General features: G+C 38.0%; 2 protein-coding genes and 1 long non-coding RNA gene across 10 annotated transcripts in view; all 3 read left to right on the plus strand.

Annotated features, from left to right (window-relative positions):
- LOC122827031 (NACHT, LRR and PYD domains-containing protein 3-like) overlaps positions 1-26,555 on the plus strand; it is a 61,204-nt gene that overhangs the window by 23,796 nt on the left and 10,853 nt on the right. Inside the window, exons 10-11 of one of the 7 annotated variants that reach the window (XR_006369923.1) lie at positions 1,491-2,166; positions 19,435-19,464. The exons of 1 other annotated variant lie outside the window; for it this stretch is intronic. Coding sequence is in view for 4 of the 6 variants with exons in the window: in XM_044109522.1 (XP_043965457.1) it covers positions 1,491-1,643; positions 2,167-2,224 (211 nt within the window). In the remaining 2 variants the exon portion in view is untranslated. Of the gene's footprint in view, positions 1-1,490; positions 3,099-18,821; positions 18,975-19,007; positions 19,151-19,434; positions 19,573-26,555 lie in introns of those variants that run through there. 5 more of the 7 variants (XR_006369924.1, XM_044109525.1, XM_044109523.1 and 2 more) reach the window with 5 other exon arrangements.
- On the plus strand, positions 9,061-11,606 carry LOC122827129. 2 transcript variants are annotated; one of them, XR_006369957.1, is made up of 4 exons: positions 9,061-9,413; positions 9,694-9,885; positions 9,965-10,139; positions 10,986-11,606. It is a non-coding gene; the product is annotated as an uncharacterized LOC122827129 (long non-coding RNA). The 2 variants fall into 2 exon arrangements; XR_006369956.1 differs by lacking the exon at positions 9,061-9,413 and having other exon boundaries at positions 9,639-9,885; positions 10,986-11,564.
- Positions 20,830-24,176, plus strand: LOC122827107 (NACHT, LRR and PYD domains-containing protein 3-like). Its single transcript, XM_044109714.1, has 4 exons — positions 20,830-21,193; positions 21,326-21,380; positions 22,572-22,844; positions 23,668-24,176. Exons 2-4 carry the CDS (start codon positions 21,341-21,343, stop codon positions 24,114-24,116), a joined length of 762 nt encoding a protein of 253 aa, XP_043965649.1. The 5' UTR covers positions 20,830-21,193; positions 21,326-21,340; the 3' UTR covers positions 24,117-24,176.

Genomic DNA, 26,555 nt, shown 5'->3' on the forward strand with positions numbered 1-26,555 from the left:
CTCCAACTCCATGCACAGAAACCTGAACACTGGGACCCTCTCCACACAGGCCCCACTGATGGTGAGAGGCTGGATGTCCGTTTTGTTCTTCCTGAAGTCGATCACCAGCTCCTATGTTTTGGAGATGTTTTGGAGCAGGTTATTGACTTTGCACCACTCTGACAGCCGCTTCACCTCATCCCTGTACTCCAGCTCCCCCTTCCGTCTGAGATGAGACCAACAACAGTCGTGTCATCTGCAAACTTTATGATCTTGTTGCTGAGGTGGTTGGAGACACAGTCATGAGTGTAGAGGGTGTAGAGAAGTGGGCTGAGCACGCAACCCTGTGGCGATCCGGTGTTCAGGCTCAGAGCAGTGGAGGTGTGTAAGTTCTCTCGACTTAGACGAGACGGAGCCGGGCATGTTGGATGCCGTATTCGCCCAATTGTTTATTTCGGTCACTGAAGAAGAAGAATTTGAGGGATTCGTGGATGAGGAATAAATTAATAAAGTGAGCTTTACGTGTTTATTTTGTGTTTACAGCTGAACAAGGTTGGTCATATTGTGAATATGGACCTTAGCGTTTGAACAACGTTGAGGTATTGATATATTGTTATTGCTTTGCACTATTTAGATGTTGCTATATTGTGATTGCACTAACGTTTGATTTACCGTAACAATATCAGAATGTTTTTACGTGTTTATTGAATGAGGAAAAGTTTCCCTCCATTATGTGATATAAATGTTGCACTACATGTTACCATGTCACTAACTTTACCTCGGAGAAAATAATAAAACAGCTCTTTATTCATTTTGGGAGTGAACGGATTTGTCTGAACGCTGGTTTGTAATCTATTAATAAAGTTTGACGAACCTATCTGACTGTTTTGTTGATATTCCCTTTAGCGCAGCTCCATTTAATGGATGCATAACTGTAGCATCTATTCGACGCACCTTATATTTGAAAAAAGTTTTAAAATAGGTAATTCATTGAAGGTGCGCCTTATAGTGCGGAAAATATGGTAATTGATCATAAATCAAAGTTCATTTCTTCTGTTCTAATCAATATTTTCTGAGTTTGTTCCTGGACTTGGATCCAGAGTTTAATTTAGTCCCTCTGTGTAACTGAGTTGGACCCGCTGACCTGAGGTCAGAACAGGACAGCATTCGGACCCCTGGTGTGTAGAAATCCCCCTCATGTGAAGCAGGTCAAAGGTCATTCAACCCAGTCTAGAAAAGTGAATCCTGGAATCTGACAGGAACAAATCAATAATCAATGATTGATGCTTCAACACTTTGATCAGAACCTGGAATGATTTTACTGACTAAAATCCTCCAACAGAACACGACCCAGTACCAGGTTCTGGTTCTGGTTCTGGTTCTGAAGTCAGCAGGTCTTTATTGAAGCAGCAGCTTGTTGGCATTAATATTCATGAGAATCTTTAACTGGTTCTGTTGGACTGGTTAACCTGCATCCTGTTGGTTCAGCTCATCTTTTATTTTTTATTCAGATTGATGGACTGCAGGTTGACAAAGATCAGCTGTGATTATTTGGCTTCAGCTCTGAAGTCCAACAGCCTCCATCTGAAAGAACTGGACCTGGAAGGAAACTACCTGGAGGATTCAGATGTTCAGCAGCTGAAGGATCTTGTAGATGATCTAAAGTAAGTAAATGTTTGTAGTGATTTCATCTCCTGTCAGCATATTGAACTAAACCCAGTTAGCATCAAAGCAAAGATCCAGTGTTCCCAGTAAAGCTGCAGCTTCTCAGTGGGAGGAGAATGGTTCAGGCTTCCTGATTGGACACAGAGACAGCAATCAGCCAATCAGAGGAGCAGCAGCTTGCTGTGTTCCTGTGTTTGTGTCGGTGTGAAGATGAGTGTTGTTGCTGTGTCCATGTCTCCAGGAAGTCCAGCTGGACTCCAGCGTCCAGCCGTCCAACATGTCTAGAGACAGTCAGTGGTCCTCATTCATCAAACTGTGGCAGCAGCAGATCTGATCTCAGATCTGATTGTTCTCTCAGTTCAACAGGAAACAACTGATCAGGTTCATCTTGGTCACAGTTCTGAGATCAGTCTGACTGCAGCCTGGAAACCATCTAGTGGATGTGCTGCGTCACTGACTGCTGCTGGAGAGAGTCTGGAAACACTCACTGATCTGATCTCTCCTTCCTTCTTCTCTCTGCAGGTGGAGGATGATGACAGTTTGTCTTGTTGATCCTGATGATTCTGACTTGTCCGACTGATGATCTCTGTAAAGTAGAGAATGATCTCTGTGTCCTGCTGATCCTCAGAGGTTGAAGCTGCAGCAGTTTGAGTCTAAAGAGACTCTGACTGGATCATGATGATGACCTCTGACCTCAAAGTTTTCCCTCCTGTTTGTTTTCTCATGTCTGTCATTTAGTGTCTGATATTGTTTGTCTCTTTGGATCAATAAAGATCCAATTCAAACTGGGCTCCATTTAGAGGCTTCATGGAGTTTTGATCTGAACTGGATTCAACTGGAAAGTTGATCTTTTTTCTCTCTGGTTCGTTTTCATCCTGGAACCAGAACTGGTCTGAGAATGGAAACATGGGAATCATTTCCAGTTCAGCTTTGAAGCCATGAAAGACACTTCAACCCTCTTTTCTCTGCTGCTTCTTCCTTCTGTTGACATGAAAATGTTCCTCAAAGCTCCTCAGAGAAAAAGATGCTTTACTGGAAACTGGAGAGAAACTTCAGCTTCCATCACAGAAACCAGTTGAACCAGTTTAGAACTGGATGTCCCACAGAAACTCTGATCTTAGAGCAGTTTTTAGGAACATCTGGAACCTGGAAAAAAGATTTTATATATTTTTATGTTCGTTCTAAAAAGTAAATCTTGAAGTTTTGCATCATCATTGATTCTCAGTTTGTTTTGATTTTTACTTTTTTAACTCCATATTTCATGTTTTGAGTTTTCTAGAGAACTTTAGGACTCGATGTGTCACATCAGGCTCTTTACTGTGATTTTACTGATTTATTCAAACCTCAGAATCACTGGAATAATGTGCTGATTGGTTCATGATTGATTTTCATAATTCTTCTAATGTAATGTGGGTTTCTGGATGTTTAATGACCAAATAAAGTTTTTTTAAAAAATCTTTGTGTTTTAAGCTGATTTTTTTTTACTTGATAAAAGTGAAAATTAGAACAAATTCAAATAAACAAATCAACTGATTGAACATTTAATATGAAGAATATCTGCAGTTACGATATTTTTCCACGAGAGGGCAGTAAGAACTAATGAAACATAAAATTGTTAAACTATATAGTTTTCTCGAAATAGTTTCTATATTTCTAAATAGATATTGAGAAATATAAACTGTGTGTGTGTGTCTAGTATAATGTCTGGAATTAGAATAATTACTTGTATTAAACTGTCATTTCTGTCTGGTTAATGGTGCAGCAGATCCTGCAGGGGGCGCTCTGGGGCCTCAGTGTTCAGGTCGGTTACAGTCTCAACTCCTGAATCTTCTGGTTCCTTCCTGTAATTATTTCCTGCAATAAACTGAAAAAGTTCAAATCTGAACTCAGAGTTTCACAGCTCAGATCACCATGGAAACAAAGAGAGAAAAACATGGAAGGAAAGGAGTTTAATGTCACCTGGAAGGGGGCGGAGCCTCAGGAGAATCAGGTGGCGGAGCCTCAGGTGAGTCAACTCTAGTCAAGTTTGGATCAGAACCGGTTCAGACTCCAGCAGCAGAACAGAGTCTGGATCAGGTGAGTTTTAACTTCTTCTTGTTTTCCTCTCTGGGTTTTCTCTCTGTGGAGGAACCAGAACCAGAACTCGGCCCAGTTCTCCTTCAGAACCAAGCTGCTGGCTTCATAGAGCTGTGGTTCTGGTCGGGTTCTGGTTTCCTGCTGATCGGAACCAAAAAACTCTGACAGCAGATTTCTACAAACTCTCTTAAAGCTGCAGTTTCCAGTTGCTGAGCTGAACTGGTTCCAGTATCTTTACTGGTTCTGCTGCTCTTCCTCCTGACCTCAGAGACTCACATCTGGTTTTAGAGGAAGAATTGAGCTGAATCAGGAAAAACTGGTTTCAGGATGAAAGTGCAGATTCTGGTTCATCTGGTGAATAAAAGCTGAAAACTGAAATTCCAACTTTATTCCAGTGGATCTGATTCTTTGCAGCAGCAGCCAGATCTTTCTGGAGAATTTCTTTAGACACTTTGTCTCCTGCAGAGCAACAATCTTCCTCTGATGACATCACTAGAGGCGACCAATCAGAGGCCTTCAGGTCACATGATGGAGGTTTTTGTGTCCACACAATGAAAGGTCAATAGTTCATCTTTGTAAATCATGTCCATGGTTTTATCGTGTCAGCGACACTTTAAATTTTTTTCCAACTTCCATAAAAATAGAAGAAGAAGAAGAAAGTGCAGATGAGCTTCGTCTGCAGAGGATTCTTCAGGTCAGAGGTCGCATCTAATTAGAAACTTGAAAACCTTGAGGAGAAACCTGAGCAGCGTTCTGACAGACCAAACACTGAGAGGAACCAGAGTTTGCATCGTCAAAGTGACGACTGTGAAATCATCTGAATCTTGTGACTCGTTTCCCATCAGATCCCAGACAGGAGAAGCAAAACCTCACGTCTCCAACATGGAGATGGAACAGGATGCAGAACTTCCACCGAGCGTCACGTCACTCACAGCAGATCAGGAGTCTGGCTCTTCACCTCAACACTACCTAAAACCTGGGACAGCAAGGGGTTAAAGGTCATCTCCAGCACCTATAATGTGCAACATTTCACTTCATATGAGAGCGTCTCAGTTTAGAGCCAAAACCAGCCAAGAAGCTTCAGAGTTTCCCTGAAACGTAACGCTGGTCTATTGAACTCAGAGAGGCTGGTTTTACTGAAGATGTGTTCAGGTCAGCAGGAAAATTCAGCACTAATACGGACGGGACGGGAAGAACGACTCCACCTATGATGATGCTTATAAGTTAAACATATAAGTTTATATGTTCAGATCTACATGAGATGAAACAGTGGATTTTCATCACATATCAGGACTTTCACCATCGGTCACCCTGCCGTCTTTCTGGATTTATTCTTTATTTACATCATTAATGGAAATTGTTCAACCGGATGTTTAGCCTTATTTTAATTTCACTTTTAGAGGTGATGGATCAGTTCAAGTCAGCTTACATTACTGTCATTAAATAAGAGTCACTGCAGGATTTTATTCAATCTGATCAGAAAAAATCATCCTGTAAGAGTTTAACACAGCAGCTACATTTTATCATTTAAAACAATTTTTATTGCATATTAAACTCCAAACAGTGAATTAAAAAATATCAGGATAATATATGAGTCAGTTAACTGTCAATATGACTCTGGAAGACTGTTAGTTTTTCTCTAAACTCCACATTAAGGGGATATTAAATGAAAGTAATACAGCATTATCATGGCTGTAGTTCCCACTATGGCCACAGGAGGGCGGAAATTCCCCGCTCTGAATATAGAGGTGAGTTTGTGGAGCTGCAGCTGGTTTCTGACTTCTGTTAAGTTGATCACGTTTATATCTTTCTCATTCTAAATATTTATATTATTATGGTCTTTCTAATGGACTGACATGTGATTTAATATATAGATGTGATATTTACATACAGATAACTCATCTATATATCCTAAATAAATTACATATTAATATTTCCTGATTAAATAAATAACTGGTTTGATCGCCAAGATGCTGAGTTTCCTGTTTAGTCAGGAGAATATTTATGATTTTTTGTTCCTGGAAAACAGAATAATTATGATAAATTGGCTTCGGGGCCCAATTACATCATTTATATCGTATAAAAGGCAAAGGAAATTAATAATCGCTCATAGTCTCTTCCAAATAATAAAAATAAAAGTTAAATAATCTGTTTACTACAGTGCTCAGATATATTTTGTAAAAACTTCATTGACTTTTTAATTTTATTAATTGTCTTTTAGGTGGTTTTATCCAGCTTGATGCTCTGATCTCAGCTGGTTGAAACTGATCACTAATAAATATGTTTTTCTTCATATTTGTAGCTTTTTGCGACTTTGATTCTCAAATTTACCCACAGTTAATATTTCTGGGAGTTTTACATAATAAAATGTAATGTTTTTTCAACTAAATTTCCATCTAGAGTAATAGAAAATATTACTTTCTAAGTAATTGTTGTTCACTTTGTGTCCAAATTATTTTAATAATTATTCTCCGTCTCTAATAACATATAAGTATGAACTATATAGATTATTATTGACATGGTTAAGTTAGAATGGATGTCGTCATTATAAACTATTTTGTGAAAAGTTTAAAGGTTATCAGTTTTATGATTGTTGATTGAGTTCTTACTGCCCTCTGGTGGTGAACTATCATAACTACAGACATTCTTCATGTAGATTGTTCGACCGGATGTTTATCTTTGTTTTAATTTTCACTGTTATAAAGTCAAATCAAGTCATCTTACATTACTGTCGTTAAATAAGAGTCACAGCAGGATTTTATTCAATCTGATCAGAAAAAACATCCCGTAAGAGTTTAACACAGCAGCTACATTTTATCATTTAAAACAATTTTTATTGCATATTTAACTCCAAACAGTGAATTAAAATATATCAGGATAATATATGAGTCATTAAACTCTCAATATGACTCTGGAAGACTGTTAGTTTTTCTCTAAACTCCACATTAAGTGGATATTAAATGAAAGTAATACAGCATTATCATGGTTGTAGTTCCCACTATGGCCACAGGAGGGCGGAAATTCCCCCATCTGAATATAGAGGTGAGTTTGTGGAGCTGCAGCTGGTTTCTGACTTCTGTTAAGTTGATCACGTTTATATCTTTCTCATTATAAATATTTATATTATTATGGTCTGTCTAATGGACTGACAGCTGATTTAATATATAGATGTGTTATTTATATACATTCCTTTTTAAATAAATAACTGGTTTGTTCGCAAAGATGCTGAATTTTTTCTTTAGTCAGGAGAATATTTATGAAATATTTATTTTTATTTTTAAAACAGAATAATTACGATAATTTGGCTTCAGAGCTCAATTATATAATTTATATCGCATGCTAAGAAAATGACACACTTATGCTTTCTGATAATATAATAAACTAACAAGCTAAAATGTACTTACGGGGGAATTTAGTTCATTGTGTTTTACTTTGAAAGAATCCAAAGGAAGTGCTTTTCACATATCAGTTCTCTAGCTTTACTCTGATTGTATTTACATACTGAGTCCACTAGGGGGCAGAAGGCTAAGTTATCAGTTAGCAAGTTTCCCGCTCCTGATCGGCTAATGAAGCCCTTGTTGCTCTCTTCGTGTTTCTGCTGTTTTATTTCTTAAATCTTGTTTCTACTTTAACATGCGATCAGTGTTTAATCTGTCAGTGTGAACTACAAGCAGCTCCACAGAGATGAAAACAGCTCGCAGAGGCTCTGAGCGGAGCTAGCGATGCTAGCGATGCTAACAGGCTCCAGCAGCAGCTTGTTTTACACACAAACTGATTATAAACAGCTGCAGATTTAAACTCTGATGCTGAACAGCAGCGACTGTCCTTCAGTTCACTGATAATCACTCGTTAATTTATTTTTAAACTAGTATAAAGGACAAAGAAAATAAAGCATTTTAGTGTGTAGTTACAGTGTGTGTGACCACGAGAGGGCGGTAGAGAGCGAGTCTCTTCCAAATAGTCAATATAAAAGTTAAATAATCTGTTTACTACAGTGCTCAGATATATTTTTTAAAAGCTTTATTGACTTAATTTTATTAATTGTCCTTTAGGTAGTTTTATCCAGCTTGATGCTCTGATCTCAGCTGGTTGAAGTTTATCACTAATAAATATGTTTTTCTTAATATTTGTAGCTTTTTGATACTTTGATTCTCAAAATTACCCACAGTTAATATTTATGAAAATTTTACAGAATAAAATGTAATTTTTTTTCAGCTACATTTTCATCTAGAGTAATAGAAATTGTTACTTTCTATGTAGTTGTTGTTCACGTTGTGTCTAAATTATTTTAATAAATATTCTTCATCTCTAATAACAAACAAGTATGAATTTTATAGATCATTATTCACAGGATTAAGTTATTATAGCTGCTTTCATTAGAAACTATTTAGTGAAAAGTTTAAAGTTTATCAGTTTTATGATGGTTGATTGAGTTCTTACTGCCCTCTGGTGGTGAATTATCATAACTACAGACGTTCTTCGTGTAAATTGTTCAACCGGATGTTTATCTTTATTTTAATTTAAAATTTTATAAATTCAAATCAAGTCAGTTTATATTACTGCATTAAATAAAAATCACAGCAGGATTTTATTCAATCTGATCAGAAAAAATCGTCCTGTAAGAGTTTAACACAGCAGCTCCATTTTATCATTTAAAACAATTTTTATTGCATATTTAACTCCAAACAGTGAATTAAAAAATATCAGGATAATATATGAGTCAGTAAACTCTCAATATGACTCTGGAAGACTGTTAGTTTTTCTCTAAACTCCACATTAAGGGGATATTAAATGAAAGTAATACAGCATTATCATGGCTGTAGTTCCCACTATGGCCACAGGAGGGCGGAAATTCCCCGCTCTGAATATAGAGGTGAGTTTGTGGAGCTGCAGCTGGTTTCTGACTTCTGTTAAGTTGATCACGTTTATATCTTTCTCATTATAAATATTTATATTATTATGGTCTGTCTAATGGACTGACAGCCGATTTAATATGCAGATGTGTTATTTATATACATTCCTTTTTAAATAAATAACTGGTTTCTTCGCAAAGATGCTGAGTTTTTTCTTTAGTCAGGAGAATATTTATGAAATATTTATTTTTATCTTTAAAACAGAATAATTACGATAATTTGGCTTCAGAGCTCAATTATATAATTTATATTGCATGCTAAGAAAATGACACACTTATGCTTTCTGATAATATAATAAACTAACAAGCTAAAATGTACTTACGGGGGAATTTAGTTCCTTGTGTTTTACTTTGAAAGAATCCAAAGGAAGTGCTTTTCACTTATCAGTTCTCTAGCTTTACTCTGGGTGTATTTACATACTGAGTCCACTAGGGAGCAGAAAGCTAAGTTATCAGTTAGCAAGTTTCCCGCTCCTGATCGGCTAATGAAGCCCTTGTTGCTCTCTTTGTGTTTCTGCTGTTTTATTTATTAAATCTTCTTTCTACTTTAACATGCGATAAATGTTTTATCTGTCAGTGTGAACTACAAGCAGCTCCACAGAGATGAAAACAGCGCGCAGAGACTCTGAGCGGAGCTAGCGATGCTAGCGATGCTAACAGGCTCCAGCAGCAGCTTCAGAGGAGTTGTGGTTCCTAAACTGGAGCTTCAGCTCCAACAGAGCTGAAACAAAGCTCTACAACTCTGGTTTAGACGCTAAGATGTTGAGCTTCCGGTCTGAAGGTAGGAAAATATTTATGAAAAGGTAAACTCCATAGAAACGAGTTCCTCTGTTAGCTATCATTTGAAATAATACATTTTAATTCTGTTGTTTTTCTCTCTGAAACAATAAGCTTTTATTCAAGAGCAGCAAATTAAATTTTATTAATTTCAAACTGAAATGACTGTCAATTCATAAAAGTATTTAAATAACATTAACAGCAGCACCATCTTTGACCCGGTTCCCTCTCTGACTCTGACATCATGTCTTCTTTGTTGGACTCTCTTGTCTTTATGAAATCAGTTCCTTCATTCAGAGACTCAAACTGAAATGTTCTTTAGTGAAGAAGAAGCTTCATCTGGATCTGATGTTGAAGCTGCAGTTTGAATCCGTCTCAGGATTCGGTTCAGAATCCAGTTCATGTCACTGATCAGCATCATTGTGGCTCCAGAACGTGGCCCACCTCTACCTGTGCAGGCTGGAGGAGGCTAAGAGGTCAGTGAGCAGAACCAGAACTGGACCTGGTGCTGCCATGTCAATGTATTGATCAGAGATCTACTGTTCTTTGTGTCAGGAGGTTCTGATGGATCCGGTCTTTACCAGCTGTGGACACTGGTTCTGCAGGAAATGCATCAGGTGCTACTGGGACCAGTCTGTTCCATTTGGACCCTCCTCCTGCCCCCAGTGTGGAGAACGACCCAGAACAGGATCTGAACGTCTGACAGCCAATCAGAGCAGCTGTTCTCCAGGTGAGACTGAACTCCTCCAATCAGAGCTTCCTGTCGTCTCTGTTGGACCAGATTCACGTCTTTAGTTGAGATTTGGAAATTTCAGGTTTAAAAGTGTTTCTGTGATCATTTATTTCAATAAACAAGGTTCCTGAAACCATGGAGGCACATAAATCACAAGAGGTGAAGTGGAGAAAGATTACTAGAAACAATAACTACATGCTGTAGTGAAGAGGTAAAACCAGAGAGGTAACTAGTGGCTTGACTCCATGCAGAAAGATGATCATCAGGCAGTGAGAGTTTGTTTACCAACTCCTGTTTTTTACCTGGATTTATCAGTAATCACAAACTTAAAGTATTCTGTTATTGGTGTAGAATAATCTTGATCACATTTTAAGAGTTTCAGCATTTTATCTTTCAAACTTTAACAAACTAAAGATGCTGAAGGTGTAGAAACAATAAGAGGCTTTTTAGCCACTTCCTGAATTGGAAACTCAATTACAAGTCAACTTCTGTAAAATTCAAAACGTTTGCTGAGTTTATATGAAACACCAATTTATTCAGAAGAACCTGGATGGCCTGCTGTGACTTCCTGAAGGAGCCTTCAGTATAAAAGCTCCTCATCATGTTTGTTATCTGATCTCCCAGTAAAATAATCAGTTTTTATTTCCTCCTCTGCGTCCAACCATGAATCAATCAATTATTCTGTAAACAGGAAGTGGAGTAGGCGTTGATGGTGTGACTCTGACACGGTGGTGTGTTCTGTATATAAGACGTGTAAATATGTTCAGCTGTTAAACTGTTGTCGCTGTTTTCCTGTAAAACTTTATTTCCTCTCTTATTTCTCTCTTCCGTTTGAACATGAAGGCGTTTGTACATATCAGAAGAGACACTGCCAGACTGAATGGACCGGTTCTGACCGAGCCGGGGTCAGAAGGGACGAATATTCAGGTAGCAGGAAGGGTTACCGACGGTAACGACCTTCACCAGAATCAGTAAGACCTGCTGGGTGAAGTTCTGGTCCAAGATTTGGCTGAATCCTGAATATTCTCCCTGCTGATGCCACGTTTGAGGTGTGTGTGTGTGTGTGTGTGTGTGTGTGTGTGTGTGTGTGTGTGTGTGTGTGTGTGTGTGCTCCACTCAGGACTCTGAGATGCTTTCCGTTGCAGATTGTTTCTGACTCATACTTGAAGAGTCCGGTTCTGTTTTTGTGCTGAAAGTTTGGAACAATCATGTTTTTGTTGTTTTTTCCCCCAAATCCAAATTTTAAAAAAGGAGGATCATTCCAGAAGTCGGGTCAGAACCGGCCGGTAGTCGGGTCGATGGTGATGGAGGAAGCACAAAGCGGCGGCGGCGGCGCGGTCCGAGCTGCAGCTCTTTGGATCATGTGACGTTTAGTTTCTTTCTGAATGTAACGTGTTTGTTCTGGTTCTTCTTCATGTGTATTTATGCGCCACCAGCAGATATTTATTCACATCCAAATAAAAACTAAATATGAAAAACTATCTGCATTCCTCTCATTTTATTAGTAATAATTTCATCTGAAATCCAGGAATTAAGACAACTGCTTCTAAATGTTTCTGACTTTCCAGACGTTTTATTTTGTTTTTTATATTTTCAAATGTTTTTTAAAAAAATAAAAATTTAAAATGTAGTTAGGTTGTGTTTTAACTAAACCTTATTTTATTTTTTTCCTCTATTTCCAACCAGGTGAGGCTAAATTTCAAAAGTTAAATTCATTTTTTATTTTTGTATTTTATGAATTTGCAGAGAAATAAAAGTTAAATTTTTCTCCTTAATTTGCAACAGAAACTAAACTAAAATACTGGAAAACATTTTGTGTTTTTACAGAGTTCAAACTGAACACTGGATGGAAAATAAATATTTTCCTTTTAATTTCAATGATCTTAAAAGTTCCCAACATGTGAGGATGAATAAAAAGTCAAAAGTTTCCAAGTGAAGAATAAAAAGTGTTTCTGCAGATGAAGTGAAATGTGGAGTAAATCGCTCCAGATCTCCTCCGTTGTTGTTCTGAACATGTTGAGCAGTAAATGTTGATTCATCAGCTCAGCTCGGACCTGTGGCTTCTGGATCGGAACTTTGAGCTTTTTTCCTGGATTAGAGACGATTCTGAAGCCACGCCTTCAGTCGTCACAGTCGACGCCCCTTTTTCACCAAAATCCTCAAAAATAGAAGAGAAGTTTTATCAAAAAGGTATTCTAGTGTAGATGAGCGAGTGGCAGAGAGAGTAGGAATACAGGCTACTTATCTAAAGGTTGTTGGTTCGAGGCCAGCAGGGATCTTGCTGTGTTTTGACTCAAATAAAGGAAAAATTAAAGTAAAATTGGTAGAGTTCAGGACTCGATCCTGCAACCTGTGGACTCCCAGTCCACTTCTTATTCCTCTGAGCTACTGCTCAATACAAAGAGAAATGCTTTCTGGGTAAATTTGTCATTAAAAACTCACCACATTTCAACAAAAGAAAATTCAAAGAAATGAGGCGAGGAAAAGCGTTGATGGTTTGATCAGAGGACTGCTGGCTGCTTGGAGAGCTTCACTTCTTCACTTCTCTTCGTCTTCACACTTCACACCAAACACTTTACAGATTCTCTTCGGCGACTCTCGTTCAGCTCGGCCGTAAATCCACCGGCAGACTGAAGCTTCGTTTCTTCATCTTTACACAGGAATACTTTCTCTGGGCCTCGTCCTCAGAGGGAACAGTTAAAGCCCGACGAGCCGAGCAGAGTCACGTTTCTACAAACGGGAGAGTTTCCGGAGTCTTCGGCAGTGATGAAGGTTAGTTAGACTGATTAAAGCAGAGCTCTGCAGCCTGCAGCTCGTTACGACTGAAGATCACAAACTCAAGTTTAACAAAGAAACTAATACAGATTTCAACCATTTCTCTGTTTTTTAGTGAAAATTTGTTTTTCATTTTCACAACAAAATGACATTAAAAGTGTTTAAGTAAATAAAAATAAAAATCACATTTGGAATACTTTTCATTTAAACCTTTTTGTACAATATTAGAAATAAAAGATGAAAATAAACAATTAATTCAGTTTCTTTTTTTAATAAGACAATAAAAAATTAATAAATAAAGTAAATATTTATAAATGTGGTTTTGTGGCTCTGGACCCGTTTTATTAAACTGAAAAATAAAAATAACATAAAATGTCTCTAGATTGTAAAGGTTGCAGACGACTGGACTAAACAAAACCACCATGATGAGGACAAACGGGCCGAACAGAACCGCCAGGAGAGACAAAGGACCAGAACCAGAACCAGGAGGGACGGAGAAACGGCGGCAGATTATCTTCAGTTCATCCCGAAACTCTGAACTGTGGAGAAAAAAAGAAATAATTAATTCATCTAAAACAGAACCAGTTCAGTTCAGAATCGTTCATGTTCAAAGTTCTTTTTTTTTACAATCAAGTTCTCTTAAACTGAGCAGAAAACAGAAGAAATAAAGAATCGTCACAAACTAACGGTGAGAAAAGAAAATGTTACAAATGAGATGAATTTCAAATCTTAAATTAAGTTATTAATATATTGGTATAAAGATTGGGATTTTGTGACGTTGCAACGTTTAAACGTTAAAATAATTTCACTTTAAATACTGAGGTGATTTTTAGGAAGCAGCATATGTGAATAAAAATGTAGCCAGAGGATTAAATTGTTAATCTCATAACTTAACTCTTCATCCCAGTTAGACCAAATTTTATCAACTTAAAAGGGGAATAGATTTCTTGAACAAGATCCAGTTTTGAAAATATTTCTAAAAACATTAATTAAGTTGCAACTGAAAAAATGTTAATTGTCTCAAAAATTCAGACACACAAAAAAAGGAATTGATTTTTATTTTTGAGTTTCATTTACAGAAACTAATCACAGGGAAAACTTAATACATAATTATGAAATTAATGTCAAATCTTTTGTGGGAGTGGAATAGAAAGTTATTTGGTTCTGTTATTTATTTGTAATTTACTTTTATTGGATGTAGAAGTTACGTCACAGGGCGTACTATCACATTTTTACACACTCCAATAAAACACTTTGACTTTGACTGAGTACACCAGGGGTGGGCGGTCCTGGTCCTGGAGGGCCGCTGTTCTGCAACTCTTAGAGTCTCCCTGATCCAACACACCTGAATCCAATAACTGAATCACCTCCCAAGTGCAGCCAGGTTCTCCAGAGTCCTGCTAATGACCTCATTATTGGACTCAGGTGTGTTGAAGTAGAGATACATCTAAAAGTTGCAGGAGACCGGCGTAGGGTGCAGAGTGAGTATTAATTAGGACCCGGCCTACTATGGTGCGCTCTTCACTGACGTCATCATTGTGCAACTGTATGAGACATGCGCAGTTCTGTGATTGACTGGAATAAACGAAGTGGTGTCTTTCCACCTGGTTCAACTGAATAATGAATAAAGTGACTTTCTCCGACGTTTCCTGCCCTTAAGACGTTAAAGCGAACAAGAGGAAACTGCGACATTGATAATAAAAGTGCACGACATTTCACAACTCATAACCAGAACTTATAATCAAAGCTGAGAAGTCCGAGTGGTAGCATGTTGTCTTTACGAAGCAAGACAAAGCACAAAATTACACATTTTTTAAAGCGCAACTAACAACCTATATGGGTCCCAGATGTTTGGTCAGAATATGATACAAATAAATATGAAAGCCAATAACTTACCGAGCAAAGCAGATCAGTTTCAAATGAAATACAGAACCGGTGTTGATCTTCTTCTGGGTGTTACTGTCGGCTGGCAAACTAACTTCAAGTGTATTTACCGCCACCTACAGGACAATCATAGAAGCTCTCACCTGTACGGTTAGAAGAGAAGCTGGAAGCGGAAGGTGAGGATTAACATTAAAGTTTTTATTACTTCTTGTACTTTTCTTTAATATTCTCGTTCAAGATACGTTTGCCCAACGTTAGAATACATGCAATGCACATTATGCAGGAAAAAATTCATTATTTGAATGCAAACTTTGCAGTTGCGTTTGAGTTGCAAGTTGGTGACGACGAGGAAAATCACAGTAAACTAGAGACGCAGAAAACACACACTGTTATATTGCAGATGTAATAGTTTAGTGTGTATTAATATGAACACAACTTCTGCTAGCAGGATAAACATTTTACTCTCTTAAACAGAACAGTGCAACGACAGAAACTTGAAAAATATTTCATACTCTTGTACTTTTAGTAATTATCAAGAATTATTAGTTCTGAGTAATTATTGGAGTCTTGGACATTAAAATGTTTCTTGTTTTACTGAGAATTTATCTCAAGAAACATCCATCCATCCATCCATTTTCTGAACAGCCTTCTTGGGTCAGAGGGTGCTGATTCCAGCTGCATCCCGGCAGAGGCGGACACCCTGGTATGTACAGACAGTCAGTCTGTTAAAACACAAAGACATACAAGACAAACAACACACTCACAAAAATAGGGAGAATTTAGAGAAACCAATTAACCTGACAGTCATGTTTTGGACAAGGAAGCCAGAGAACCCGGAGAACCCACCATGCACAGAGAACATGCAAACTCCATGCAGAAAGATCCCCGGCCGGGAATCGAACCCAGGACCTTCTTGCTGCAAGGCAACAGCTCTACCAACTGCGCCACTGTGCAGCCCTCTCAAGAAACAAAAAGAGAAAAATATTGATGTTAAAACTCCATTTCCCATGATGCATCTGACAATAGAGGGAAATTCCTGCCGGTCCTGAACATGAGCTTTTGTAATCAGCAACTGTGACTGCTTAGGGTCCATCTGCTCAGATGATGTTATGTCTGTCTGAAATGAGATCTAAGCTCAGACATTTATTATTTATAAACATATTCATAAATTTAGTCTCAAGCTGCTTCTTGCTGCTGTAAAGTATAGTAGAAGCTTCAGTCAGCTGATGACATGTTGTTCATCAACTGTTTCTAGTTTAACTACATCTTAGTGATTTTATTGTTTGTTTAAATAAAATCTCATTAATTCATGACAATCATCTAAAAGCTCCACTAACCAGAAGTTGATTGTTTCTTTCTATTTGATGTAAACATTTGATTTGATGAAGGTACTGCAGACATGACACATTCATGTTGTTTCTAAAACCACCTGGTCCCTGTAAGGTGATCACAGTCAAAAAGACATTTTTACACCAGATTCAATCTTTGGAGGGAAAAGAAACTAAACAAATGGCCGCTGTTAAACTTTTTTACACATTGGTGAGGTTAAAGACCTGATTATGTTCACAAAGGCTCATCAACATTTACTAGCTGTCTGTTGAAAAGCAGATTGAGGAAGTAATGTACGCAGTGACAATAAAAGGTGGAATGCTGCCAGACTTTCACGTTATTCTGCAGGTATTTCATGTAAAACGACAAAACCAGAAAAGCATGACCCTGTGATTCAAAGGAAAAGTGTTAGAACCGCTGCTGGACCTGTGTGGTTCAAAGACTTTCAACCAGGTTCAAAAAGATGAATAAATACATAAATGATTGTGTGTTACATGTTTAGGGTTCAGGTGAACTAATGCTCATGGTACAAACTGGTTATAAATGCCTGGATTTTATGTTTACAATAGTTACATTTGGTAATTATGTTCCATAGTAACTTCAAGTGTTAGAGTTTTAAAAGTTCAGGGTTGCTGAATATATTTGTTTGGTTTTGTGTACTTAAGTAACTACCTACTTTTATTACAGCTAAAGTTATATTTGTGACATACGAACCGTTAAATGAGGTTGATGTTCAGTCTTATGCTAAATGGATTCATGCAATCTTTCAAGGGGAATGTTGTGTTTTACTAGGTATGCAAGAATAGGAGAAATTCTGCATTGCAATAAGGTCTGTCCAATCAGGACGGACCTTGTTTTCCTCCATCAGCTGCAGATTCACCTCACCACCATCAGAACTTACTGCTTCAGTCACTCACACCATCAGCTGCACTTTGTAACTTGTGGAACTGTTTGGATGTTGAGAAATTTGGTTTGTTCCTGTTTTTACTGCCTGCTGTAAAATGAATTGCCACCAAGTTCATTTAGCAGCAGAGCAGAATCTGGATCAGGGTGAGTGTTAACTTGTTTTTGTTTTCCTCTCTGGGTTTTCTTTCTGTGGAGGAATGCAGAACTGGCGGTTCTCATTCACAGCTCTTCATAACTTCACAGGAAACAGACGAAGCTTTTATTTTCTAACAGATGGACTCAAACTAACAGAGAAGCAGAAAGTTCAAACCTTTGTTCTGTCAGTGGGAGTCTTGGACCGACCCGTTTATCCTGATAAAGTCCCTGGTCTTGGTGTTGTATTGTTTTAACTCTAGTAGATTAAAGATGCTGATAGTAGAGTAAAATTAGGTGGAATTGAGAGCAGCTTCTAGAGGAAAACCTGAGTTTGTTGTGACAGTCAGACTCTATCAGGATGACCACAGTCTTCTGGCAGAGTTCCTGGACATTAAGGAGACATAAATAATAGAAAGATAATTCATTAACAGTCCTGCAGTAAATACTGACTTTGTGAAGCTTCACAAACTTCATCAGTTCACTGAAATCATTCTCATGGTTTACCTGGAAAATAGATTTAAAAATGACTCATCTTCACATTCCCGTTTTTCCTTTATGATAACGTTCCCATTTCTGCAGCATCTCTGATGAAGGATTCAGAACTTGAACTAAATGACCCACACAAATCTGGTCTGATGTGAGATTCTGATTTTCTGAAAAACTGAATTTGGGTTTTTTGTATCTGTCAGCCAGAATCATTAAAACAAAGAAAAAGCTTGAAATCTTTTTTTCTGTGTGATGAATCTCTATAAAATGAGTGTTTGACTTTCTGAAATGCCTGGCAGTAAATTTTTCACTGTGACTCCATAATATTGACGACCAGAGCGGACCAGGAGCTGAACTTTTTGCTGAAGACATGATTCAACTCCATTGGTTTCACATGTGAGGCTGCTGCTGTGGACGACCTTGAGGATGACCTCTGACCTCACCTGCCTTCTTAACTTGGCCAGCTGCTCATTAAAGGGACTCCCCATCTACCCTTTCTCATGCTGTGATGTCACAGTTTGGTTCTGAAAGTCTGTTTTAATTCCAGTCCAGAACCACTGAAATATTCTAACAATACGTCATGATAAAATGTTCTGGTTCTGCTGGTTTGGACTCTTTAAACCAGTTTGAATGAATCAGTTCATCAAGATTCTGAGACTTTTACTTTCAGGGAAATTAATTTTCTACATTTTTATTACTTATTTGTTCATATTTCACAACATGCATCCTGTTGGTTCAGCTCACATCTTTTATTCTTTATTCAGATTGAATGGCTGCAGGTTGTCAGAGACCAGCTGGACTTCTCTGTTCTCAGCTCTGAAGTCCAAACCGACCCATCTGACAAAACTGAACCTGTGCTACACCAACCTGGAAGGTGTTGGACTGAAGGAGCTCTGTGGTTTTCTACAGACTGAAGGCTGCAGACTGGAGACATTGAGGTATTTAAATTATATAATTATTAATATCATAATTATATGAAGCATTAGATATAATTGATCTGAAGCTGCTGGTGGAGCTGACAGAGCTTAAGAGCTGAAGTCAGCAGGTCTTTATTGAAGCAGCAGCTTGTTGGCATTAATATTCATGAGAATCTTTAACTGGTTCTGTTGGACTGGTTAACCTGCATCCTGTTGGTTCAGCTCACATCTTTTATTCTTTATTCAGATTGAAGAGCTGCAGTTTGTCAAAGATCAGCTGTGATTATTTGGCCTCAACTCTGAAGTCCAACAGCCTCCATCTGAAAGAACTGGACCTGTTTGGAAACAACCTGATGGATTCAGATGTTCACCAGCTAAAGGATATGTTAAAGGCTGTAAAGTAAGTCAATTATTGGAGTGAGTAGAAACCCAGTTAGTATCAAAGCAAAGATCCAGTGTTCCCAGTAAAGCTGCAGCTTCTCAGTGGGAGGAGAATGGTTCAGGCTTCCTGATTGGACACAGAGACAGCAATCAGCCAATCAGAGGAGCAGCAGCTTGCTGTGTTCCTGTGTTGTGTGGTTGTGAAGATGAGTGTTGTTGCTGTGTCCATGTTCCAGGAAGTCCAGCAAGGATATTAACATTCAGAGACAGTCAGTGGTCCTCATTCATCAACTGTAGCAGCAGATCTGATCTGATCTGCTTGTTCTCTCAGTTCAACAGGAAACAACTGATCATTCATCTTGGTCAAGCTCTGAGATCAGTCTGACTGCAGCCTGAAACCATCTAGTATTCTAAACTGACTGCTGCTAGAGAGTTTAACACTCACTGATCTGATCTCTCCTTCCTTCTTCTCTCTGCAGGTTCTGATCTCTGTAAAGTAGAGAATGATCTCTGTGTCCTGCTGATCCTCAGAGGTTGAAGCTGCAGCAGTTTCAGTCTAAAGAGACTCTGACTGGATCATGATGATGACCTCTGACCTCCAAGATTTTCCTCCTGTTTATTTTCTCATGTCTCTCATTTAGTGTCTCATATTGTTTGAAAAAAGAAAATAGATCTGAATGCGGAGCATCTCTGTTTCTCACAGCTCTGGATCTTGACCAGGAATGAAGTTCAGTTAGTTCATAAACATCAGAACGACAGAAAGTTCATGATTTGCACTGAAATTATATCCAAACCGAACATTTAATTAAGATCTGTTCACTTATATTTGCATAAATTAATTAAAAATTTAAAAAATGCATTTCAGAAAGCTTCATTGTACTTTTTTTTTTATAAATTAATGGCAAAATTAAATAGTTACTTTATAAGTTATTTGTTGCCATTTGTCACCGGAAGTACGTCACTGTGATTTTGTCTAGTCAGAATGTTTTAGGTAGAATTTGAACAAAATTATGAAAATTATTAGAATATTTACTAAAAAAAAACATCACCTTCTAAAGATTAGTATTTTAATTAAAATAAAAAAAGATGTTACACTTTGTTGATGTAAATCCGGAAGTATTCTTCGGCGCATGCGTATTGGAGTTAATTTTATTGAGACATGATAGCAACGAGGACACATTCCTTCACAGCAGAGACAGAAACTCATAAACATCTTCCAGTAAACGCCTACAGCAAGTTAAAACCTCTTTGAAACTCAGCTTTTTTGTTGGAAACATTTGAGACAAATCAGTTCTAAAACTTTAAGCCTCCAGGCTAAAAGAGGCCAAAGTTTAAAGAACTTTATGTTCATGAATGAAGAGGGAAGATCAGGTGAAAATCATCATGGAAAGTTTCCTTCATATCAACTTTAAACATGATTACATTAAATAAATTCATAAAATCTGTATTTGATAAAATATGAACATATCAGATGGTCGTTTCTACATGTGGAGAAACTTCAACATTTCAAGGTTCTTGGTTCTGTTGGCTCAGATTAGAACAAGCAGCAACTATTATTAGTTTTATTGCTCTTCTGAGCAGAAATTTGTGTTGGTTATTAAATTTCTTTATAGATGAAACTGAAAATCTCCATTAATAAAATATTGATTAAAAATAGTAAATATATTTAAAACATAAAGAATCTTTAAACTAAAATGTGAATGTGTTTTTTAAAACATTTATTTCCTGGTAGCGATGATCAGATATCAACATCTGTTCAGAGCGGAGCTTCCGGTGGGTCCGGTTCCAGTTCTGAAGAATCAGGTCCGGTTCTCCAGTGGCTCCGACTCGGTTTGTGTGAACAGAAAGAGAAGCAAAGATCTGATCAGGTGAGTTTTAACTCCACATTCTTCTGGTTTCCAGTCCAGACTGGGTTTTCTCTCTTTGAGCTGCTGGACAGAACCAGAACCAGAAGCTGGTTCTCTCTCTGCATGTCTGATCTCGTCTCAGGATTCAGATGTACAGAGCTTCTGTTTGTGCTCTTTTTTTCTAGCCATCAATCAGATTTATGCAAAGTTGATCCCTCTGAATGAATACAGATTTGTTTGATGGGCAAAAAAACCCAAAAAAAACAACCTAAAGTCTTCCTTCCTCGTGGACAGAGGAAGGAAGACAAACAGTTAATGTCAGACTGTTTGACTCTGGGAGTTTTCATGGGCGAGACATCAAACTTTGAGGTCTGGACCAAAAAGGGTTTGGGTGAGTTGATCATCATGTAATTTAAATGAGTATTTTCCATTTCTAATCCAGAACTTTTTAGATTCCATTCAATCTTCCAAAAATACCAAATTATTTATGAAATAAAGACTGAAACATAATGAATCTTTCATGTTTTCCAGATAAAAGATGGCGGAGAAACAGGAAGTTCAGCAGGAAGTGGATTTCGGTAAGTGATCAGAAGCAGAAATGAACCGTTTTAAAGGAACAAACTGACCAATCACAGCCCGTGTTGCTGCCATGTGATGAACCTCAGCCTCAGTGTGTATTTATTGTTTTCATGCTTCCTGTTCAGTGAAGCTCTGGTGGAAACATTGAATTCTGTGAAACAAGGTAAAACTGAACTCAGATGGAAACAGAATTAGGAACCGAAGTGAAACAGAATATTTACTATATCCAGTAATCACATCATTTATTACTAATTTATTTCAAGTGGAAGACTGCAATAAATGATCAGTCTTAAAGAAGGAGCTGTATGTTAACGGTACTGTAATTGCAGTCAAGTTGAGAATGATTTTTGGACAGAAATCATGTCTGTATTTGTACAACTTGATTCACTATTTTCTGTTTTAAGGACTCTCTGAAGGTGTCTTTAAATCCCAGCTGAACACTTTATTGTTCAAACAGGCAATTACACAATCTGTTTATTTTTTTAATTTTAGTTTAGATTTTGTTTCCTTAAAATTTATTATTTTTATTTTTGTAAAAATAATAAATTTTTATTTATATATATAATTATTATTATTATAAATACTTATACTGCTACAAACAAGGATGTTTACTGCTCATTAGACATTTGAGTATTTATAATTTCATAAATATTTCAGACCAGCAGCTGCTTTCATTTTCTGATATTGATTAATAAAAGAAATGAAAATGTGTTCATGGCTTATATTTGTGGATTTTTTTGTGTCCAGAACTTTTCTAAATCTAGTCAGAAGTTTTAGTGTGAGAACTGAGCTTTTTATGCATGAGAGCCCTGGTGATGATGGTACAGAAAGAGAAAAGTTAGGGAGATGTTAATCAGTCAATATTTCCATCATAATATTCAACAATAATATCAAAACTTTGTGTTTTTCTGAAATAGTTCAGCTTTATATTTAGAATGTGTATCTTTTATTGTTCTTCCTGCAGTGAGGAAATAAAGTGATGAACCAGAAGCTTCATTTGTTCTCATGTAGACAGAATCAGTGTCATCACTCAGATATGAGGCAGAAACACAACAACAGGTTTAGACCTGAGGATCTGATCAACAGACTCTGAGGGGAATCTGGATGGAGCAACATGAAGAGTTGACCTTCATCATGTTTTTCTCTCAGATGTCAGTTTGAATGAATCCTGTTTCTGTTTCTGCCTGCAGAGAAAGAACTTTTCAAAGTTCGCAGTGAGTTTGTGAAGAGAGTTTCTGAGGAAATCCTGATTCAGCTCCTCGATAACCTGGAAACAGATGGTGTCTTTAATCTTTCGGAGAAACGGGCAATACTTGAAGGGAACCAAATAACAGCAAACAAGGCCCGGGAGACCATAGATGCTGTTAGGATGAAAGGACAGGGAGCCAGTGAAATGATGATCCAACGTCTTCACAACATAGATCCTACCCTGTCCAAGCAGCTGAGATTTTCCCCAACTAAAGGTGAGAACACCCAGTTCATTAAAGCTACTTTTATAGCACAGCCGCTACTGTCTTTGATTGAAATCAGACCCCTTCCTCTGAACTAGAACTGCCTTATTTATTTCACACAGGTAAAGTGAACAAATTCACAACCTCAGAATAAACTCCTTTATGCTCATGAAACATTTCCTGTTCAGATCCCGTCTTCAAAGACTGGTTTCTGATGTTTGGTACCACCTTGTGGTGTTTAGCATGTTAAACATTATTCCTCAGAGCAGCAGAGCATGAATGTATATATCAGGAGTGATACACAGTGAGAGACATTATTATGACTACAGCAGCAAAATCACACATCATACTTTAAGAAAACTATGACGTTAATGAAACAAATTAACAGATTAACCAGAAATATGTTTCCTAATGTTCAGCAACTTCCAGTCATTTTATACCTGAAGTTTAACATCATGGAGACGACATGTGAGTCTGAGTCAGCATGATTACAGACCAGAACAATGCTACCTGTACTCAGTAGGAAAAACTCTGAATGTTCATTGAAGTGAGGTGGTCCACAGAAACTCTTCTTTGTGATCATTTTAACGACATCAAGGTCACACAAAGGCTCTGTCTAGTTCAACTACCATGGCATACTGAGATGTTGAAAATGTCCACAAACAGTCAGTCAGTTCAAAAATCTCTAATTTTCTCCCTCCTCACAGACTGAAGTTGGATTAGAGTATTTATTTTTTATAATTTATTGATTTTACTTATTTATAAAAGTTTTTATGCAAATCAAAAATAATTGTATTCTCTATATTTAGCTGAATTGTGTTTTTCTCTTTTTCAGATTATTATTTTCGGTGTCAACAGCAACTTAAAGTGAATGTGAAGATGAAGTTCCAGAGTCTTTGTGAAGGCGTCTCTGAACATGGAAATCAAACTCTACTGAACCAGATCTACACAGAGCTCTACATCACAGAGGGGTTAACGACAGGGGTCAATGATGAACATGAGGTCAGACAGATTGAAACAGCATCCAGGAAACAAGAAACAATCAGAAGAGAAGACATCTTTAAAACCCCACCTGGAAGAGATCAACCAATCAGAACAGTGATGACCATGGGAGTGGCTGGCATTGGGAAAACACTGTTAACACAGAAGTTCACTCTGGACTGGGCTGAAGGCAAAACCAACCAGAACATTGATTTCATATTTCCATTCACTTTCAGAGAGCTGAATATGTTGAAAGAAGAAAAGTTCAGTTTGGTGGAACTGATTCATAAATTCTTCATATAAAGATGAAATCAGCAGCTTTAAAAGTTCAGATTCTGTTTATCTTTGATGGTCTGGATGAAAGTAATTGATCTGGATTTCAACAAAAATATTAACTGACACTGAAGAGTCCTCACTGGATGTTCTGACAAACATCAGAAACTGTTTCCTTCTGCTCTCCTCTCTGATAACCAACCCAGAGAATACTTCAGGAAGAGATACTATGATGAAGTGAAGGCCAACAGGATCATCTCCCACATCCAGAAATCAAAAACTCTCCACATCATGTGTCACATCCCAGTTTTCTGCTGGATCACTGCTGATGTTCTGGAGAATCTGATGGAGACCAGAGAGGGAGGAGATCTGCCCAAGACCCTGACTGAGACGTACATAAAGTTCCTGAAGGTTCAACTCACAATCAAGGAGGAAAAGTTTGATAGAGGAACAAAGAGAAAATCAATCTGGAGTCCAGAGAACAGGAAGCTGATTGTGTCTCTAGGAAGACTGGCTTTTGATCAGCTGCTGGAGGGAAACCTGATCTTCTATGACAAAGACCTCAAACAGTGCGACATCAACATCAAAGATGCTTCACTGTACTCAGGAGTGTTCACTCAGATGTTTAAAAAGGAGAGAGGGACGCGCAACAAATCAGTTTACTCCTTTGTTCATCTGAGCATCCAGGAGTTTCTGGCTGCAGTCTACATGCTCCACTGTTTCACCAGCAGGAAGTCAAAGTGATCCAGATGTTGCTGGGAAAATATGTCATCTTTAGATGAGTTCATGAAGAAAGTCATGGAGAAATCCCTCAGCAGTGAAAATGGCCACCTGGACCTGTTTGTCCGCTTCCTTCATGGTCTCACTGTGGAGTCCAACCAGAACCTCTTAGAAGATCTGCTGGGTCAGAGAGAGAACAGTCCAGAAACCATCCAGAGAATCATCACCAACCTGAAGGAGATGAACACTGATAGAATCTCTCCTGACAGAAGCATCAACATCTTCTACTGTCTGATGGAGATGAACGATCTCTCATTTTATCAGGAGATCCAACGGCTGCTGGATTCAGGGAAGAAGCTCTCAGAGACTGACTGTTCAGCTTTGGCCTTCATGCTGCAGATGTCAGAGGTTCTGGATGAGTTGGACCTGGAGAAGTACAACACATCATCAGATGGACGACAGAGACTGGTTCCAGCTGTGAGGAACTGCAGAAAGGCTCGGTGAGTCCAGATGTTTTCATTGTGTGAATGCTGATTCAGCAATATTGTCCTCCTGTTTCTTCTTCAAGTTGCTTCTGGATGTTTTTGGTCTTTAACTTCTTCCTTCATCCTCTGGACTATTTCATCCATTCAAACATCTAAACATTCAGATCATCCAGGACAGCTGCAGCTTCTGGTTTTTACACATTTTGATCATTTTAAAAATATTTAACTTTTTATCAGTTTTCATGTTTAAATGAATAAAAACCTTCAGAACTCTAGAAAATCTGTTTTCTCTTAATGATCCAATCAACCAGAGAGACTTTTTAAACTTTAATCTTCTCTTCATTCATTGAGCCGCTACTCCATAATTCACCTTTTAGGATCTTTGACTGTTTTTATAAAATAATTATTTAGGTTTAATGAAAAGTTGAATCATTAAAATAAACCGTTGCATTAATTAGAAACTTTGTGAACAGTGTTGATCTTCTTCATTCCATCATCATCCTCACCTCTTCCTCCTCCCACTAGTTTCCTCTGAGTTTGTAAATGAGACCAAAATGTGTTGATTGTTGTCTGGTCCAGAAAAAGTTCTGGTTTCTGTCAGATCCTCCCAAAGCTCTGAGAACTCTGAGCTTCCAGAGCTGGAACCATTTTCCTCATCAACTCTTCATCTGCAGCCTTTGTTGAAGCTGTTAGCTGTCCTCCATGAAGACCTGGAGAGACATGAGCTTCAACTCTTTAGACATCCCAGCCTCTTCTAGTTACTGGAGAACTTTCACTGCTTCACCATGAAAATGCTGCTGGACCCAAACGTCCTCCTCCAGGGGTTTTGGTCTTCAGCTCTTCAGGAGTTTAGCAACAATTTCTTCTGACATCCAAACCTTTGTTCCTCTGAGACGACGGACAGACCACTGTAGAGACATGGTTCCCTCTTCCAACCAGTTTGTCCCAGTTCCTCTCAGATCAACAGTCTGAGAGGTTCAGACCCGAAGCAGCAGCAGGACCGGTTCTGCTGCTGCTCTGCAGGACGACCAGAACAATCTGAAGCTTTTAGCTGCAGCAGGTTGACGACTGTCCACTTTCTACTTTGTTAAAGCATCAAATCCAGCAGATGAACGGAGACAGAACTGGGAGCATCATGTGTTTGGTTTCTGCTCCCAGTTTCCTCTGTGGCAGCATTTAATAACCTGCTGCTGGGAACTTTGTTTCTATAGAATATCCTACTATTATTAATGATGATGATGATTCTAGATGCTGCAGCAGATAT

This window comes from Gambusia affinis, linkage group LG24 (genome assembly GCF_019740435.1).
Source record: "Gambusia affinis linkage group LG24, SWU_Gaff_1.0, whole genome shotgun sequence".
Classification (NCBI taxonomy): domain Eukaryota; kingdom Metazoa; phylum Chordata; class Actinopteri; order Cyprinodontiformes; family Poeciliidae; genus Gambusia; species Gambusia affinis.